The sequence below is a fragment of the Nanorana parkeri genome, unplaced genomic scaffold, assembly GCF_000935625.1.
Source record: "Nanorana parkeri isolate BGI_ZX_2015 unplaced genomic scaffold, ASM93562v1 scaffold700, whole genome shotgun sequence".
Taxonomy (NCBI): Eukaryota; Metazoa; Chordata; class Amphibia; order Anura; family Dicroglossidae; genus Nanorana; species Nanorana parkeri.
Window position 1 is genome coordinate 486,470 of NW_017306968.1, and position 18,113 is coordinate 504,582.

Sequence of the window (18,113 nt, forward strand, 5' to 3'; positions counted from 1 at the left end):
TTGTTCACACCAAATGCAGAGCAGCTCCGGTCAGGTTTCTGCACACGCAGTGCAGTGGGTCGTGCCGCGTTTTTGATGCGTTACGGGCCGTTTTTGGTGAAAAAAAAATACATTTTTTTTTAAAGTTTAACATGGGCTTTCAGGCACTTGCATGCGTTTTTGATGCGTTTTTCATGCGTTCCAGAGCAGGTAAAATAGGGCTTGCCGCAGTTTTTTCACCTGCTCTGGATCTGCACGCTGCGATGTGAACTGGAGCTTAAAATACCATAGGAATACATTGGACGCAGTTTTGATCCGGTCTGCACCTGCTCTGGATCTGCTCCGCGATTGGTGTGAACAAGCCCTAAGTCTTTTCTAATCATCTTCCAGGACAGCAGACGAGAGGATAAGCGATGAATAACCTACCAAGGTGAGGCTACTGCTTGGAGGACCTAATTTCCAAAGGTTTAGTCCTGACAGGACAGATGGGCAACCTGGCACATCAAACAACCATATGAAAGTTATTTGTCCATGCTGGGAGGTTCTACTTTAAATGTAGGTGGATGCTGATTCACCCGTCTATAGTGTTATTTGACACATTAGGAATCCCCTTGGGTCCTGCGAATAGTAGAAAAAGGCTTATTTATTTCTTCCAAAGATTGGATTTCTGAAGATAAAACTGTAGGCTCCGAGTACAACTAAGCACACAGAAGTTACCATGGAAAAGGTTTGAAAATAAGGAAAGATGTACTATTTCTCAAGTCTTTTAATTTTGGGTCAGTTTTAGTCAGAACCTACTATAAAGCCAATCAAGCACAGGAAAACATTGCAATAGGGTTCTGCAATTGCCAACCAATAGGTGGTTTTCTCCAAGCAGTATACAAAAGGGATAAGCCATATGATCACAATGAGGGTTATTCACTTACGTGCCGAAGGATCTAGCCGTAGCTTCGGCTGATCCTTCGGCCGCCGGAGATCTTCGGTTCAGTTGAACCAAAGGACTGCTGTACAAGCTATTCATAATAGCCCGTACAGCAGCCAAGCCAAGCCGGAGGCCCATTTGTTTTGATTTGTCCGGGACCTGCAGACAGACTCTCAGGTGGTGGACAAATGTAAACAATTTTTGATATTGTGATCAAAATTTTTTGCTCGGTCAGGTTGGAAAATTTTTCTCTGACCGAACGAAAATCAATGAATCAGTGGGGTTTTCAACTAACGATTTGCGATTTGACTATGCTTGCAGGGGAAGTCTAGGTATAACCGATTGAGGGTTCAGGCCAGAAACAAAAAGATTTCGAAAAAAAATCGTACAATGTATGGCCACCTTAAATCATCATCTTTTTTTGTTGCAACACAAGGAGAGTATAAGTTGGGATAAAATAGAGTAAATAAGCCCTAATATCCCTGCACGCCTACAAGTGTGACATACATTAAGTGAAGGAAGGAATAGGTTGCAACTCCTCCTTACCTCAGAGCCACTGGCACTGGGATCTGCAAATTGAGAGGTGCTGCCTCTGCCACACCAGTGGTGAACATGAAAACGCAACACAATTCCTGTGCTTGTAAGAGACGCACTCATTTTCTGCTCCAGCCCTCACCTACCAGCTCTCCTTCTGCATCTGTGACCCCAGTGATGCTGGAAAAAGGGCACAAGGGACATGTTTGATACACAGTGCATGCGCAGACTGGCAGAACATTCACTTGTAACCTGGAACTACTGGAAATACTGTAGATTAGTAATCATCATCGAACACAAACTAAGCCATAACCAGATGCCTACGTGGGCCAACTGGATGCACCATAGAGCTTCTGCTTAATTCCAGCATAGCAGCTTGGTGAGATGTCAATGCTTCTGCTTGTCTTAAGCACAAGAAAGAGCAGGTAGGTCACTTTTTCAAAGGGGGTACAACAAGTACCACAAAGACTCTGGGGATGGTTGCCCCTATTAAGGTGCCAGTGAAGTGAAAACTTAAGGCAGTAAAGGCATGCTTCAGAGGGAGGAAGAGTGAATGTTAGGACCATAAATCATCCACCACATCCAAAAGAGGTCTCCTACCCTCAATCTCACCTATCCTGGCCAGCCTAGTTCACGATCACTGGGGTGCAATCTGAGCTGGTTAGTTTGAAAGGCCCCAGCAACCAGCACAAAGGCCTTGCAATATCGGAGTTCCATAGTTGTTCCAGCTTGGCCTTAGCAAACAAATAGACAGCAAACACACAGAACTGAGACGGTGAGTTTAAGCTTGCTTATTATTGTCCGTGAGCCTTGTAATTTCTATTTTAGGTGATGGAGCCACACTTTCTCACATGCTGTCCTGGAAGGTGATTGGGAAAAAAGAAGTTATGTGTTAACTGAAAACAATCATTAAATATATATTTAAATACAGATACTATAAGGATCAGCATATGATTTGGTATCGCCCTGTTGTAATACCCTATATTACAGCTGCACACACTGGGGAAACTAAGGGAGAACACGATGAGCCAATCAAGTGTGCACCATGTACATGTGTTAACAGGAAACATATTGACAGAAGGAGAAAACAGAGGGAGCAGATGAATGACTTCATAAGTCTGCAGTTTTTCCTTTATTGTCAATAGTCTGGGGACAGATAGGAGACCAGACTGTATTGTCTAACTGCAGTACAGAAACGTCAGGACAGGCTGGGCTGTCTGGCAGGGCTGCCCAAATCTTAGGTCTGGTTGGACAGAAATACAAACCACTTGGAAGTTAGAACAGATCCCATATATGTATATAAACCATGTATTGATCTGCTTGCCTGGAATATAGCTTGTGCCTTTACAATAAGGATAAAAGTAAACATATTACATAATGATCAGCTACGCTGCCGAAGCCTTTTCAAAGAATTTCTTCATAGATTAGTCTCTTTAGTACTCAGGGCTTTGCTGTATGATAAAAACCAATGCAGGTTGACCTGCTCCTGGGTCAAGTTACACTTGTGATACGTGGCACTATAAGCTGAGCTGTATTGGGATAGCAGATTGCAGAGTTTATTACAAGCTCTGGGCATCGTGTACAGAGTGTGACAATAAATAGAGCTTTTTGTTATACAAATGGAACAGAACGTCTCGCCAACTTCTCCTTACCACACCAGGGAAAATCTTCTGAAGTTTCTCCGCTGCTGCCAAAGCCTTTGATTTTCCACCTCCAAGACAGTCTTCAAACTCATAGAGTGGCTGCCGTACAGGGTTTGAGTAGGAGATTTTGGCATTATCCACAAATGTTATGTGTCTAACACCCCATCCCTTAAAAAAAGCAGAAATCATCATTGCTTTCATTCATAGGACAAAAGTAGGACATTGTTTTAAAAACAAGGAATGAGTGAAATCGGTACATGTAATCACAGTAATCTCCTTTACCCACTTACCTACTGTAGTTATAAGAGACAAGATAGCATATAAATTAGTCTAGATTGTGACACCTTAGCATAATACGTGTTTGTGACCACCCCCTCCGTCAAATCACTGCAATTGCACCATGGAGCTTTTAATTTGTATGTCTCAGATGTATTTAGTTATGATACACTGATATTGAGTAGTAGTTGTCAAACAGAAGGTAAAACTCAAATAAAATTTGCAGACTTGCTTGTCAGTCAGAGCCTTGAATATAACATAAATGTTTTTTTACCACAAAGAAGAGTGACAGTTTTTTAAAATTATAATGTGCTTATGTCATGCAGAGGGTGGAGCCATGCACTATTTATACATCCACAACTGCTTGATTAGAGGACAGATGAAACTTAAAATTACAGCCATTGCACACAACAGTTTCAGGCCTTAGGCCATAGTCAATTCAAGGTATAACAAACACAGTTCTATGAAACTGGATTGCTAAAAAGAATTTCCTGTCATCAGTGTAGAATAGATTTCCAGAAGGTGGGTAAATATTATCAACCTTTAAAACCACAAGCATATTTGAACACGGCAGAGGACATGAGAGGTCCATAACTGATCCAAGTTTGGGAAACCCAGAACCAATACGATTCTTAAATACTATACCCTAAAGCAGTGGTTCTCAACCTGTGTAACCTCAGGACCCACATTTGTCCTTGGTCATTAAGTCACGACCCAAGTCGCACTGCAATGGAATGCACAGCATTAGGGTACCACGCGTTCCAACGCGGGCGTACGAACTGTGGGTGGGAGGTGCATTTGGGGAACCAGTCAATTGAATGGCAATGCAACACACCTCCCACAAAAGCATGCATGGTAAGCGTGATTGTGTGGAACAGGGCGTTAAATCGCACGGTACTATGAGATTAACGCACTACACTACTGTGAATGGGCCCTCAAAAACACTGACTGACAGACACACACAACCACAATCCCACACACTCACAGATATTCTCACACACCCCAAAAAATGTATTTTTTTTAAGGTCCACACAGTCTCCCTACCTTACGAGAACTGGAGTGGATCCTCAGCCTGGGGTCCAGTGCTGGGCTGTTCTGCTGTGACAGAGCTCCATCCATATGTGCATTGCTTGTACAACTCCCTTGCGCACCCAGTAGAGGCGCCGGGATCCAGAATGTGATGTCACCATGGCACCTCTATAGGACACGTGAGGGAGCTGTAAGCAATGCACATATGGATGGAGCTTTCTCATGGCCATAGCCCCCATCCCATCTAAAGCTGGCACTTGCCGCCGGGCAGCATATTTTGAATGACTGCTTGGCGCAGGAACTGACAGTGCTGCGCTAGGGGGAGGCAGAGGAGCCTCTCACCTTGAAAAGTGGAAGGCATGTGGTGACCCACAGAACACAACCCACTTTTGGGTCACGACCCACCAGTTGAGAACCAAGACCCTAAAGCATCGTCTAATCCTACTTTAAATAGTTTATTGCTATCCACTCACCATTAACGTCCGGGCCACATTACACCCCAATGTGCCTGCTCCCAGTAACAAGCACTTGGAGGAAATGACCTTCTCCAGGTCCAAAGTAGGCACTAGTCGCCAACGCATCAACTTTAGATTTAGATCCACAGACGATTCTGCTAACCTGAAAGGAAGATTACGGTATATTAGTGGAATATAAGAATTGCTTACTTTTACAGCACTCTTCCACACCTATCCAAAGAATGTATAGCAGACGTAAAATTAGTTTTTCTGAAAGCCAGTCAATGGCTGATGCTTAAATATACTGATTAACTGGTGCCAAGAAACTCTCACAATGTGGACACTTCCTGGAAAAAGCAGTTTTGGTTTAAGTTCCCCTTCATCATGTTGATAGATGTAAACTAATGTGTATAGCCTCCCATATAGAGCCTAAATGCATTTAATGTAGATCCCACATTTAGGCCTGTTCAAAGTAACTTACAGTAATGCACAGTAACATGCATTAGTGGAATTTGGTCTGTTGTGATGCAGTTAAGTAGCCCATTCAAATTAATGGGCCAGCCTAACACAATGCAGGTTAACAAAATAACCAAGGTGAGTGAGTTCAATGCACACCAGGGAACCGGGCTGTTGTGAAAGGGCCCTTAGATGACCTCTGGACTTCCATATTTTTATTTTCACTTGATGTTGTTGCATATACTGTACTGTGCAAACATTTTAGGCAAGTGTGAAAAAATGCTGTATAGTAAGAATGCTTTTAGAAATAAAAGTGTTAATAGTTTATTTTTATCAATTAACAAAATGGAAAATAAATGAACAGAAGAGAAATCACAATCAAAATCAATATTTGGCGTGACCACACTTTGCCTTTAAAACAGCTTCTGTCAACAGATACTTCTAGATACACTTACACAGAGTGTTTGAAGGAACTCAGCAGGTAGTTTGTTCCAAACATCTTGGAGAACTAACCACAGATCTTCTATGGATGTAGGCTGCCTTAAATCCTTCTGTCTCTTGTTATTCCAGACAGACTCGATGATGTTGAGATTAGGGCTCTGTGGCGTCACTTCCAGGACTTGCAGGACTGGTACTTCTTTACGCTGAAGATAGTTCTTTTGGGTCACAGGAGGACATTTACTCCTGTGACCTAAAACTAAGTATATAGCGGGCTATTTTCCACTATATGCTGACAGCACAGAGCCACGCTGCAGCCGAGAAAGACCCCGACATTGTTCGGATCCACCCTGCTGCCTGATTGACAGCTGGCTCCACCTCCCTGCCTACCCCATCCCTCCAGTGCGGTGACTGACAGGGAGAAGATTGTGAACTGAGCGATCAGCGGTTTGTGATCGCTCAGTTCTCGATCAATAAAGCCGATGTGTGACAGCTGCAGCGTCACACGTCAGCTCTAACTATGGGGGTGAGTGTATTTCACTATCCCCATAGTTCTCCTTTAACATTTACAAATGTACTGTAGCAGACATAAAGCAATGTGTAATGCTTATTCTATTTTTTCAATACTGCTTTCTTGGATTTACCTCCTGGGATCCATGCATTCACTAAGATCCACCATTCTGGGGCCCATGCCACCTTTCTGATTTTTCTCCCAACCAACCGCTTTCGGGCAAACTAAAATGACAAAATAAAGTGTAAAATAAGTGGAAGTTAAGCCCAACAACAGTCACAGAAATTGATTCTTAGTAAGAAAGTCACTGAATGATCAGCCTCCATTTTTATAGTCTCACTTCAACCTCTCTACTGGGCACTACAATTCTGTGTGAGGAAGCTTGTAATCAGAGACATGGCCTTGACTTATTTCTGCCAACATAGAGCACTGGAGATGGAGAGAAGCAATTGCATTTCAACTAAAAAGTTATTTCAAGGCATTTTCAAGCAAAACTGAATTAAAAATCATAACATACAGCATGGGACTATAAAAAAAAAAGTTTAGAGACTTCAATTGGGCTTTCAGGCCCTTATGGTCAACTATAACAGTTTTTTTGGACAGGCATTTTCCACCATCACACTGTCACTGCCCTTAAACCAAACATTAAATTGTTGTTAAATTATCTTTTCATCCAGCATCAAGGTACAACTGTGTTTTCTGTGAAGCGTTAAAAGAGAACTATGGGGTAACCTTTTTATCCCATAGTTCTCACTAGGGTCACAGGAGGACATATACTTATGTCCTCCCGTTACCCAAAGCTCAGTATATAGCAAGCTATAGCTCGCTATATACTGAGAGCGCCGCAGCCAGGACAGATCCCGACAATACTGTCTGGATCCACCCAGCTGGCTGATTGACAGCGGGCTTGGCCTATCTAGAGGCAGAGCTAACTGTGCCCGTCCGCACTGGAGGATCGGAGAGGGGAAGGGGGGAAACCCTGTGGGGACCAGTGACTGACAGTCTCCGCTCTCTGCAGGGAGATGATCGGGAAGTGAGCAAGGGATGGTATGTTTGCTCACTTCCCGATCAATAGAGCCAACGTGTGACAGTTTCAATGTCATACGTCGGCTCTATGAGGGTGAGTGTAAATCACTCACCTCGTAGTCCTCCTTTAAGGCCTCTTTCACACGTGTTAAAATCGGCATTAGAGAAGCATTTTTAAAGCCTCTCTGCCGCCTATTAACGTTCATGTGGGATAATGCAATAGCAACCGCCCAGTGGAGTTCACACATTGGTATCAGCGTTATGTTGCTGTGTGTTAAAAAATAGAGTGCATGTCGCGTTCTTGAGGCATTGCTGCTGGACAAATGTCCCCATTGAAGCATACTTAAACGCGCCTTAAACTCTCAGTCCATGATCCTATAGCATTTTTCAGGCATTTAAATAAAAAATGCCCTAACATTTCGCATGTCTAGAAGAACTTAGCAGCAAGATTGCTGCAACTTTCCAGCTGCAGTCACCTGCTGCTGCCATTAAAATTAAACCTAATCAATATGTTTTGCAGAGCTAGCATTCAGGCTTGAAGTCAAAATGAAAAACAAAACCTTGAAATGATTACACAGCCTACCAACTCAGGGCTTCAGTTTTTATACAGGCTGTTAAATTAGAATCCATTCCACTCTATGTTTTGGTAATCTTGGTACCTCTTTTTGCTTCCCTGTTTGTATCGCATAAGCTGTACTCCCAAACACACCCAGCACAGCATGATGTACCAGAGTGTCCATACTAAGACGTTACTCACAGGCCATGATAAGACACAATCTTATCTTAACGTTTGAATCTCACAGGCAACAAATTAAGAAAGCAGCAAGTAAGTTACAAAGGAAATGCTTTAGAAAGTAATACCCACTAATGCATATGTAAGAAGCTTTGTGAAATCTTGCTGCAGCACCTTAGATAAAACTCAGATAAATTTCTGACTTTAGAACAGAAATGCCTGAAAATTAGCTGACGGTGCACAGCCACTCTGTGGCCAAGAAAGATTTCAACAATATTGCCTCACCGGAGCGATGGCAACGAGGAAGGCAACCTTGTGAATGAGAGTAGACAGGGGAATGTCCCTTAAAGGTTCAAAGGGCGGTTTCTGGAGAACCAACAGAACTTGGTTCAGAGTCCATGAAGTCACTGGGGAATGTAGTGTGCTGACCCCCTATACAAAGGCTTTCACTAACGAGTCAAGGCAAGTGGTCTTTGAAAGAGAACCGCTAGGGCAGAGATTTGACCCTTGATGGTACTTAAGGCCAGATGTTGATCCAGGCCAGACTGGAGAAAAGATGGAGAGTAGTCCCACTGAGTACTTCCAAGCTTTCAGGAGTGTAGAAATAAATGTATCAGATATCCCCCTATCCATCAGGGCATGGGCTTTACCAGTCAGTTCATTAAAACCAGCCAATGAAAAGCAGGAGGGTAAACTGGTCCTTAGTATAGAAGATCTAGACAATCTGGGAGTGGCCACAGAGCATCTGCCAGGAGTCTGATGAGATCTAAGAGGCGCATCAGCCTGGGCCAGTTCAGTGCAATAAGAATCAATAAAATGCTTTCCATCTCTAACCTGAGCAATGGAATGCCTTCCATCGCTCACCAGAGCAGGTGAGAAATGAGTTTTAGAAGAGGAAAGGCATAGAAGAGGTTGAACTGATTCCATGGAGTCACCAGAGCATCCACTGCAAAGGCTAGAGTATGCCTGGTCCTGGAGTGAAACTTGGTTAGTTTGTTGTTGAGCCAGGATACCAGGAGATTCATGTCTGGCATCCCCAGACATGTCCACGCCTACTCCAGAAAGTGGCACACACATGTGCAGTATGACCACAGAGAATGAGGCTGTGCAGACTCAGCAGGGGTTCACGGCAACAGGTCCAGTACGATGGTCCAATTTTAAAAATGGTGCTGTGCCACCTTTCCTGCTGGACTGCGACTGAAAATGTCACACATGGTGCTCCTGAGTTAACCCGTTAGAAGACTCAAGAAGCAGTGTTAGCACACCCAGGCTTCCATAAGACTAAAGCCCTGACTTGCAGCAGCGCTGGTAATTTGGCACTGAGTAATTTGGAGATATTTGGCAGGAGACATGCCCCATGTAAACAACCTTTAGCCTCTCCATGGGCATACTCCCTAAGGAGTCTTCAGGCACAGGGTTCCACCAGCCATGTTCAGCACGACCCCGGACCAGTAAAGCATTCTGTGGCTAACTCATATGTTACACCAAGGGTGTCTAGGGAAGCACCTTCAGAGTCTGGTACTCGTAGGACACAATACAGGCAGCTGGCCCACGTCTTCCTCACAGCAGGGTCTGAGTACAGCCTCCAAGGCTATGCTAAATATGCAATATGAGCTCCGGCGCCTCAACAGCAACTGAAGAATCTTGCTAGCAGAAAATTGATGTTGATAAAAAGCAGAAAAAGTAAGAAGTAGTTTGCCTCTCTAGAAGACATACTGTGGGTTATACTAGGCTGTCCTTTCAGTTTTGTTTTCCCAGTGTCCAATCTCCTGAATGCAGCAGCATAACTTGCACATAACCTCAGTAGCTTATCTGATCTACTGAAAACTTTGACATGTGGTTTTCACTGAAGGCAACCTCTAATTCAGCAATTTTTCCTCACAAATTTAATTTAAAAGTTCCAGGTTTGTCAAAGGTTTACTAAAAATGTCTCTTTTTAACAGAGAACAAAGATACCTCAATCAGTTTCTTCACATAACCGAGATCCTCTACACCTTTTATAATTTTAGTTGCTCTCGGTGCATGAAGACCAAAAATACCAGCTTGTAATTTTGATTAAAGGCATCATTTAAGTGATCTATATTCACAAGATGCTTTTATCTACTCCTCTAGCAGGATGATAAAAATTTTTATTGAAATGAGGTCTTGGATGAAAGAAGGCTACCTTCATTTTGTGTCACTTTGGGCACTTTAATTTCAAAGCTAATACTGTGCTTTATGTCCCTTTCCCCTTGCAGAGTTCGGTCTCGAAGACAGATGACTTCAATGGACTGTAGGTGGCTGCCCCTGGAAATTAAAAAGAAACTGAACATTAGAGGACAGAATAAAAACAGTGGGATGGATATTAAATGATCTTGCAACTTTATATCATTACATTCTTATATACCGTGAGATTTTTTTGCAAAAACTAATTGATAATTTTTTTAGTTTAATCAGTTTGAGGAAAATGTTATGGCACTGAGACAGGTGCTTAATCGCCTCTATTAATCTGATGATTCCAAAGACATGATTGAAACTCTGAGATGATTAAAAAGGTGTTATTTCTTTTTTTACCACATGCTAGAGAGTGTTGTATTGCAAAGTGGTAAAACCTGAATGAAACATAAATGTTAGAAAAATTTGTATTCCAAATGACATTGACCCATTAAACATTAAAAATAGACAAAACTTCTGTTACGAGATAAAACAATGCTGTACTGTACTTCAAAAAGGATACCAAGGTATCTAATATACTAAAGGATAAATACATCTAAAATAGTACAATAATTATAACTAAATAATTGATTAGATTAATTACACACTGGTGTTCAAAGAAAATAATCACCTTAAATTAGTTATTTTCCTGGACAGGGTAAAACAATGTATAATAAGAATGGCACCATTAAACAAACAAAAGTCATAACCAGAGGACTTATTCAACACTGCAAAGTGCTAAGTAGAGCTTTCATCACTCACAGAATCTATTTTGAATCTATTTTTGTACTAATATTGCTTCCCGAAAGTGAATTCTGGTTAATACGCATTTCTGCACTTAGCACTGTGCTGTTTAAATGGTTTATTGATAACGACAAGAATTAAAGAGAGAAAGCTCTATTTTAGAAGTAAAATAACATTTCCATACACGATGTTAAAATATTTAATAAAGTGTAAACAGCAAAAATCAACTCTTTTGTCTTGTGAAATCAATAAAGATTTAAATGATGTTTAAGTATATAAAACGTTTTTCCACTGTGAATAGTGTAAGGGAGGCTAAAAAAAAATCCCTGTCGTTGGTTTTTCTATCTGTGTCTCATTAGGGAGATTTCCCTTTACTTCCTCTCCTGTAGACTCAACAGGAATTGAGAGGATATCTTTCCATTGTGAGTTAAATACCCTCATAGACAGTTGTAACAGAATTAAGTGTCCCCATTGGAAGATTTCCCTTCTATTTCTGTTCTGGTGGCAAATTTTTGGATTGTCTCTCACTTTCATTCCTGGTGCTCAGAACAATTAGATAGAGCAAATCTCCCTAACGAGGAGAAAGACAGCAATAAAAAAAAAACTGACAGGGGTTCTGCCTTGAAGGAAGCAACCATAAAATCCAGGACTCTAATGCAAAAGTGAGAGTAGGGCAACTCAGGATTGGAGAGTGTGAGTCTGCCATCAAAGAGCTTGAAGTTTATCCAGAGAGAGAAATACTCTGGCTTCAGCCTTGTCTAGTACTAGACCCAGAGACTCCAACAGATGAGTCTATTCCAGTACCAGTTTCTGAAGGTTCATGATCAATCCAATCGTTATAATTTCTGGACAGTCAAGGCTACTTTGTCCAACAGAGCCGACTGTCATCCAAGTACCCCACTATACGGATGCCAAGAGTACACAGCAAGGCAGGTGGTGGGGCCAGCACCTTGGTGAACACTAGTGTGCTGGATAGATGGAACATCTAAGTATACTTCATGATTTTCACAGAAGCCAGGAAGTCCCCCTGGGGAAGAGGGGCTATGACACTCTTGGTGGGTTCCAAAAGGAATTTCTAAACCTAAATGAAAACATTCAGTGCTTTGAGATCTAAGATGGTGAGGATGCCGCCTTTGGGTGTGGAAAATGTTAACAGGTTGGAGTAAAACCCCTGAAACTGTTCTGCAACATGAACTGGGGAACTGACACCTTGTCGCAGAAGCCCAAGAGGGCTACATTAAGATCTGCTAATCTGTGCGGTGAAGCAGCAAGGCTGGAGGTGAGAAACCAATGAGGGGACTGGGAGTTAAACTCTACTTTGTAGCCTCTGGAAACCACCTCTTGCACCCAAAGCATCTGAGATGCAAGTTGTCCAAATGTCTGCAAAGGCTAACGGACATTCCCCACTTTGGAAAGTGGGGGTGCACCTTCATGCTAAATGCTGATCGCTGAGTGCTTCTAAGCCGCTCTCAATCCTCACTCGCTGGCACTGGAGGCTGAGTGCAGCAGTGATGGAGGAGAGCTCGGCCTCCTGACAGCTCACTCCCACCTGCTCTCCATTCTGAGTCTCCACCTGTCAAAGGAGTGGAGCGGGGTGGTGCAGGAGGAGAGCTTGGCTCCTATGACAGCTGTCTCTGCACCGCACCACCCCACACGGCATTCTAACCCGTCTCCTCCCCAATCGGCCTCCTGAAACGTTCTCTCTTTATTGAACAATGCATGAGCATTGAATTATACTAGGAAATATTTGCATCTGATAGGATAAACATTGCAACTAATAAAGTAAAACGAAAGGTTGTATCTTATTTTGCCAAAGTCAAATAAGAAGTTATCTGAAATATTATAGGAGTTACTCATTAGCATGCACAAGTGCTAGGTGCTAGTGTTTGTGAAGTTCTCATTTATTCAGGTTATGTTATAGCTAGTAGGAGTTAGTCACATTCCACTGGACTTTTTCTGCAATGTTAAAGACATTTTGTTGCTTATCCAAGCTTCTTTAGTTCAAACAAGTGTCAGATACATACATACATGGGTAACATGCACAGGTAAATCTGTTACCGTAATTCAGTCACTATAGAATGCACCAAGGCAGATGTTGATTGTTCAAGAACATAATTGGAAACATGAAAGTTAGTGAAACCACCCTGTTTTAATTTCAGAATCCAATCCATGGTGCCATGAAGTCTGAGACAGATATTAATCACTCAGATTAAATGGCTGAAGGTGTGCACTGTTGTCAGTTTGTTGGGATATAGATGTTAAAACAGCAATATACAGCATTGAACGATAGGTTCTAGCCTTGTGCTTGTGCGTATTAATTTTCCATTTCAGCCTTCAGTGCCTCTTGCGATAGATGGTGGGGCAATCAGCAGAGAACTTAGAGGAAGGATGTCAATTTCACTGTTGGGCACCACATAATAAAGATTGTTTCATGGAGCAGTCTTGAGTGCACTGAGCCATTCAGTACTGTGCATCAGGAAATGCCTTTGAGTATTAGGAATGGTTTCCAGTGCCTCATATTGATGCTTGTGTTCATACACACACACACACACACACACACTGTTGAGAATGTCCTGATTGGCTAATTAACTGAACAATATTGTCTGTAATGAACCATTCAGACCTGTACATCTGGCAATGACATGAGACATTAGGAACAATGCCTGGTGTCTCATGTTGACCCTTGTGTTCAAGGCTTAACATGTGCATTACATGCTTTGTAGAATGCAACATTTGAACTTGTACTTTCTTCAAAAATCAGTGCTTGTAGTTTATTATAATTATGTCAAACACATTCCTTTTGATACTCATGATTGGTTCATCACTAACACTAAAATAATTAGTGTAAACCTAGTATGGATCTAATAACAGGTTTTAATTGTTTTTAGACACCACTTTTCCTAGATCAAAATGTATTAGTGAGTAGGGGATGCAGCAGATCACCATAGTTATCCTCAAGAGCAGCTCATAAACTGACTAGGTTGATTTTATTATTTACAGTGGCCTTGACATTTTTGGCAAATAAAGTACTTGACCTTTTTCCTGCAGAGTGGACACAATTTCAATACAATGGAATAAAATACAAATAGTGCTCCTCTAGTAAAATAATGTAACTCTTATAACAATGCCGCAAAGATCAAATAAAAATCTTAAAGGTTAATTCATTGTTAAGGGTTCACTCATATTACAAATAGTATCCTTTACATATGCTGGTACTTTCAATACTACTGTTAATATGAGGGGATCCCCTAACAATTAATTAAAGTGTATGTATACCATATTATTATTTTTTAAATATAGTACCTCATGATTTCCAGTTAACATATGTCCCTTGCAAACCCTATTTTGCATTCTTTTTTTATGAAATGTACCTGCAGACCCTGCCTGTCTTCTGATTTTTTTTCTCCTTGTTGTCCCAAGGTGAAAACATTTCATTAGCTGAAGGAGTAGCATTGTCCCTAGAGGGAGCGCACTCCCCTGTTGTACTACAAGGTTATGCACCAACACATATTAGGCAGCCTTCTATTTGATGCGTCACTCATGCACCCATAACACACAATTTAACCGATAGTGACTCCCATTAGCATGCTCAACTTGAGAAGAGGGAACACAGGAAGAACCAGCAGATCTATCACTACTGGGCTTCACGTCTGAGAGTAGGCATCATGGTTTTATATAGTGTTTTGGGGCACTAAATTTACCCCAAGTGCATTTTTCACTTAATTTCCGGGTTTGATAATAAGTTGCGCCAAAGTCGTGCAACATAAAAATTTGCAACTGCCACCATTTTATTCTTCAGGGGTCTTGGCTTTCAGAAAATATATACCATTTAGGGGTTTTAAGTAATTTTCAGGCCTAAAATGGGGATTATAACATGGGTGCATAAAATGAAAAAAAGGCCTTTGTCCTTAAGGGGTTAATTCTATATTACCTTCTATGATTTTGTAAATACATTGACCTTGTTTGTTATACGAGTTATATGATTTCACAATTTTTTTTAATTTTATCATTATATCACATTTGGTTTCTATGTCTTCCTCCATTCGTGTAGGAAGAAGAATTTTGCATTGGTAATTTCCCCCTTCCTTTCCTGTTACAAAGTGCGTATACAACACTCTATCACAATTTGAGTACAGCTGTAACAAGTGATATACTGAATACTGAGATACAATACCAGTGATAAGCAACCAGTGCTAAAATATTCCTCAATGGCCATCCAGGATACTGTGTTAAGGTGCACGGATCGCAAACTCCAAGGATGACCTAGGAAAGCAAAATAATTAATAATAGTAATCACAGACTGATGGACAGAATTCAGTGAACTTTCATTTGTCAATTTTTATGCATATCTCTCATGTGAAGCTACATCCACTATTAGTTGATATCAGTGGCGTCACAAAAGGGGTGCGGCCCGCACCCGGGTGACACCATTGGAGGGGTGGCACAAAAATTACTGAGAGTCATTTTGGTGTCACCCCCCTCTGAAAAGTCGGGCGCTCCGTCATGGACCGTACGCCTGACAGTATCAGGAGAGGAGGGGACCCGGCGGCATACCTTATCCCGCCGGGTGACTGTCCCCTCCTCTCTCTGCAGGTATCAGAATACTGCCGCGCCTGCACGATGACGTCATCGCGCATGCGCGTGGTGACGTCACGCGCAGTGACGTCTCGGCGGGATGACACTCGGTTACCGCTCCGGGTATCACCAAGCCTCGGGACGCCCCTGGTTGATATTAGCCTTTTCCAGGCCTTTAGGGTGCCACATATAGGTGTAGTCATATATAATAATGTTGTAGGCAATAGTATAATGTAAAATGGCTAAGCTTTATCAAACAGTTTCAACGTGTCCCACTTCGCAGGCATTGGCAACAACATTAGTATTCATAACACAGTAAACTCCCCATTATTCTGCATTCAAGCATCCAGAACTCTCATAATATGTCCTCATTTTTTTGCCAGTCGCTTGATAGACATGTGCACACTAAATTTATTTAGCTGCTAATGAAATTCTCTTGTTTATATCTTGCTGCGGCCGACAGATTCTGCAGCTGGCAGGCGAATGTAAACAATAGGCAGTGGACATGTGCAACAGCCAGCCTGCTATTGGCTATGGCAATTTGAAATGGGCAGTAGCAGAACATAGCCAGCAGAGTTATTAGTATCTCTCAACCAACAACTAGAAAGTACAGTTATTCGGCATCTAGCAATCCCCATGGGTGCCAAATAACTGGGAGTTTACTGTACAATGATAAATGTTGCTAGATCTTCACATTTTTTTGAATATGACTCAGTTTAAAATTGTGGAAAATTCCAATAATGTAGACCTATCATCTTGGTAATGATATCAAGATCCAAGGAATGGATTTTCTCAGTTAAAGCGTAAAAACTCAAACAATGAACCTCTCTTATTTGGTCACTTTTGGTCTGTTAAATATACCATGATTGTACATAAACATCCTCAAATGATGTGAGAGATGAATGAGATGTTTATGGAACAGCAAATAGTGTTAGTCAAATCTTGATATCAAATGATGACACACACAAAATAAATACTGTTTGAAATTAGAACATACACTAGAAGGCCTAAAACAGGACCCTAGCCAAAAATAAATAGCCCTTTAAAAGAGAAAATAAAATAGCAGATTTTGCTGCAATACTCAACTAATCTCTATATCACTCTTTCGCTTCGTTCTTCTTGTCAGCAGATGGACTGATTGGCTCCTTGTGCTGCTTCTTCCTCTCACTCCCAAATTCTGCTGTACATGAAATACATGAAAACAGCTCTGAGTACGGTTCAAACAGCTAAGCAATGTAGTACAACATGACTCTTTTAAGGCCAGCTGACTCCAGACAGATGTGTCAATGCTGCATCTCAGTTCGGCATAATTCACCTTTTCCTTTTCTTTACAGAACTGGTTGAACTGACGCAGTGGAGACATAGAAAAGGAATTCTCCGTGTAGCGAATTAGGAAATAAGGCTGCGGAGTGTCTCCTTCACGGTGACACAGGTCATCATAGGCTTTCTGAAAATCCAGCACCTGAAAGTGAAAAACAGGTCAAGGTTGTCCCCTTTATATCAGAAACTATATTGTACATGATTCCCCCTTTTGAAAAAGTGAAAGCACGAAACGCGTCAAGGAGGATCTGTCTTCACCGCTCACAGCTAAGACTCTGCCACTGATTTTATGCTCGAACAACTCGTCTGTCTTGTAAGTGCATCTATGTATTTTAAAGAAATAAATCTTTTTTGAATTACTGCACTTAGAGGATTCCGCCGATTTTTCTTCGTCTTTTTTCCCCCTGGGAGATCTTAATAGGTTTCCGTCCCCAGCGAGAGGTGAAGGAGCCTGCCAGAGGGAGGAAAAAAGCAGACCAGATCTTTTGAGAAAAGAGGACGGATCACAAGAAACCATAGGACTTTCCGGATTCTATGAATTTACCCTGGTTTGAGACGTTTTGAACTGACCACTCTGAACTGACTGCTCACTAAGATCGATGCCGGTATTTTAGTTAAATTAACCCCGCATTTAATCTTTGTCTTTGAGAGGAATCAGAGTGCACGGAGTAGCACTGTATATGTGATCATTTTTGATACTGTTTAATTTTTATTATTTAAGTGTTCGTACTATATTTAAAATTCGTCACGATTTAGAGATTGGGATTTTAGAATTTGTTTTTGTTTTTCTTATACACGACCAATCTGTGACACCGAGTCATTTATATTTGGATTGGTGTCTTTGAATAGATTGTCACATCACTAAGAGGTTTGTTTGGACAAACCATGTACACTTAGTACACAGAAACACCTAATCAATACACCGGCTGGCGATTGAAAATCCTTTTCCCACACCAGATTGTTATATTGCACAATTATTACCGAGGTAGTGACTACCGAGATTTACAATTCTTTCACAGTAGAATCTAAACTTAGTAACTTCTTCACGTCCTATAGAGCACACATATTCCATTTTATTTATATTTGTCGAGACCGAGCGCAACTCACTTGCGATATAATATATTGTACATTCAGTGAGTTCTTCTTCCAAGCTATAATTCTGTATTGTATTATTTATATAGATTTGGAAATTCAGCAGCTTTCTTTGCCAATCAATTGCCCAATCACTCTCCTTCGTGAATGGCTGCTGAGAAATGAACAAAACAAGATTCGCCAATAG

General features: G+C 41.5%; 1 protein-coding gene across 1 annotated transcript in view; it reads right to left on the minus strand.

The window, feature by feature from the left end:
• The window catches only part of ATG7 (autophagy related 7), a 218,998-nt gene that overhangs the window by 185,312 nt on the left and 15,573 nt on the right, over positions 1-18,113 (minus strand). The window contains exons 7-12 of the mRNA XM_018563818.1: positions 16,830-16,976; positions 15,114-15,202; positions 10,167-10,288; positions 6,377-6,467; positions 4,857-5,001; positions 3,088-3,246 (exon numbers count right to left, since the gene is read on the minus strand). Coding sequence (XP_018419320.1) covers positions 3,088-3,246; positions 4,857-5,001; positions 6,377-6,467; positions 10,167-10,288; positions 15,114-15,202; positions 16,830-16,976 — 753 coding nt within the window. The remainder of the gene's footprint in view (positions 1-3,087; positions 3,247-4,856; positions 5,002-6,376; positions 6,468-10,166; positions 10,289-15,113; positions 15,203-16,829; positions 16,977-18,113) is intronic.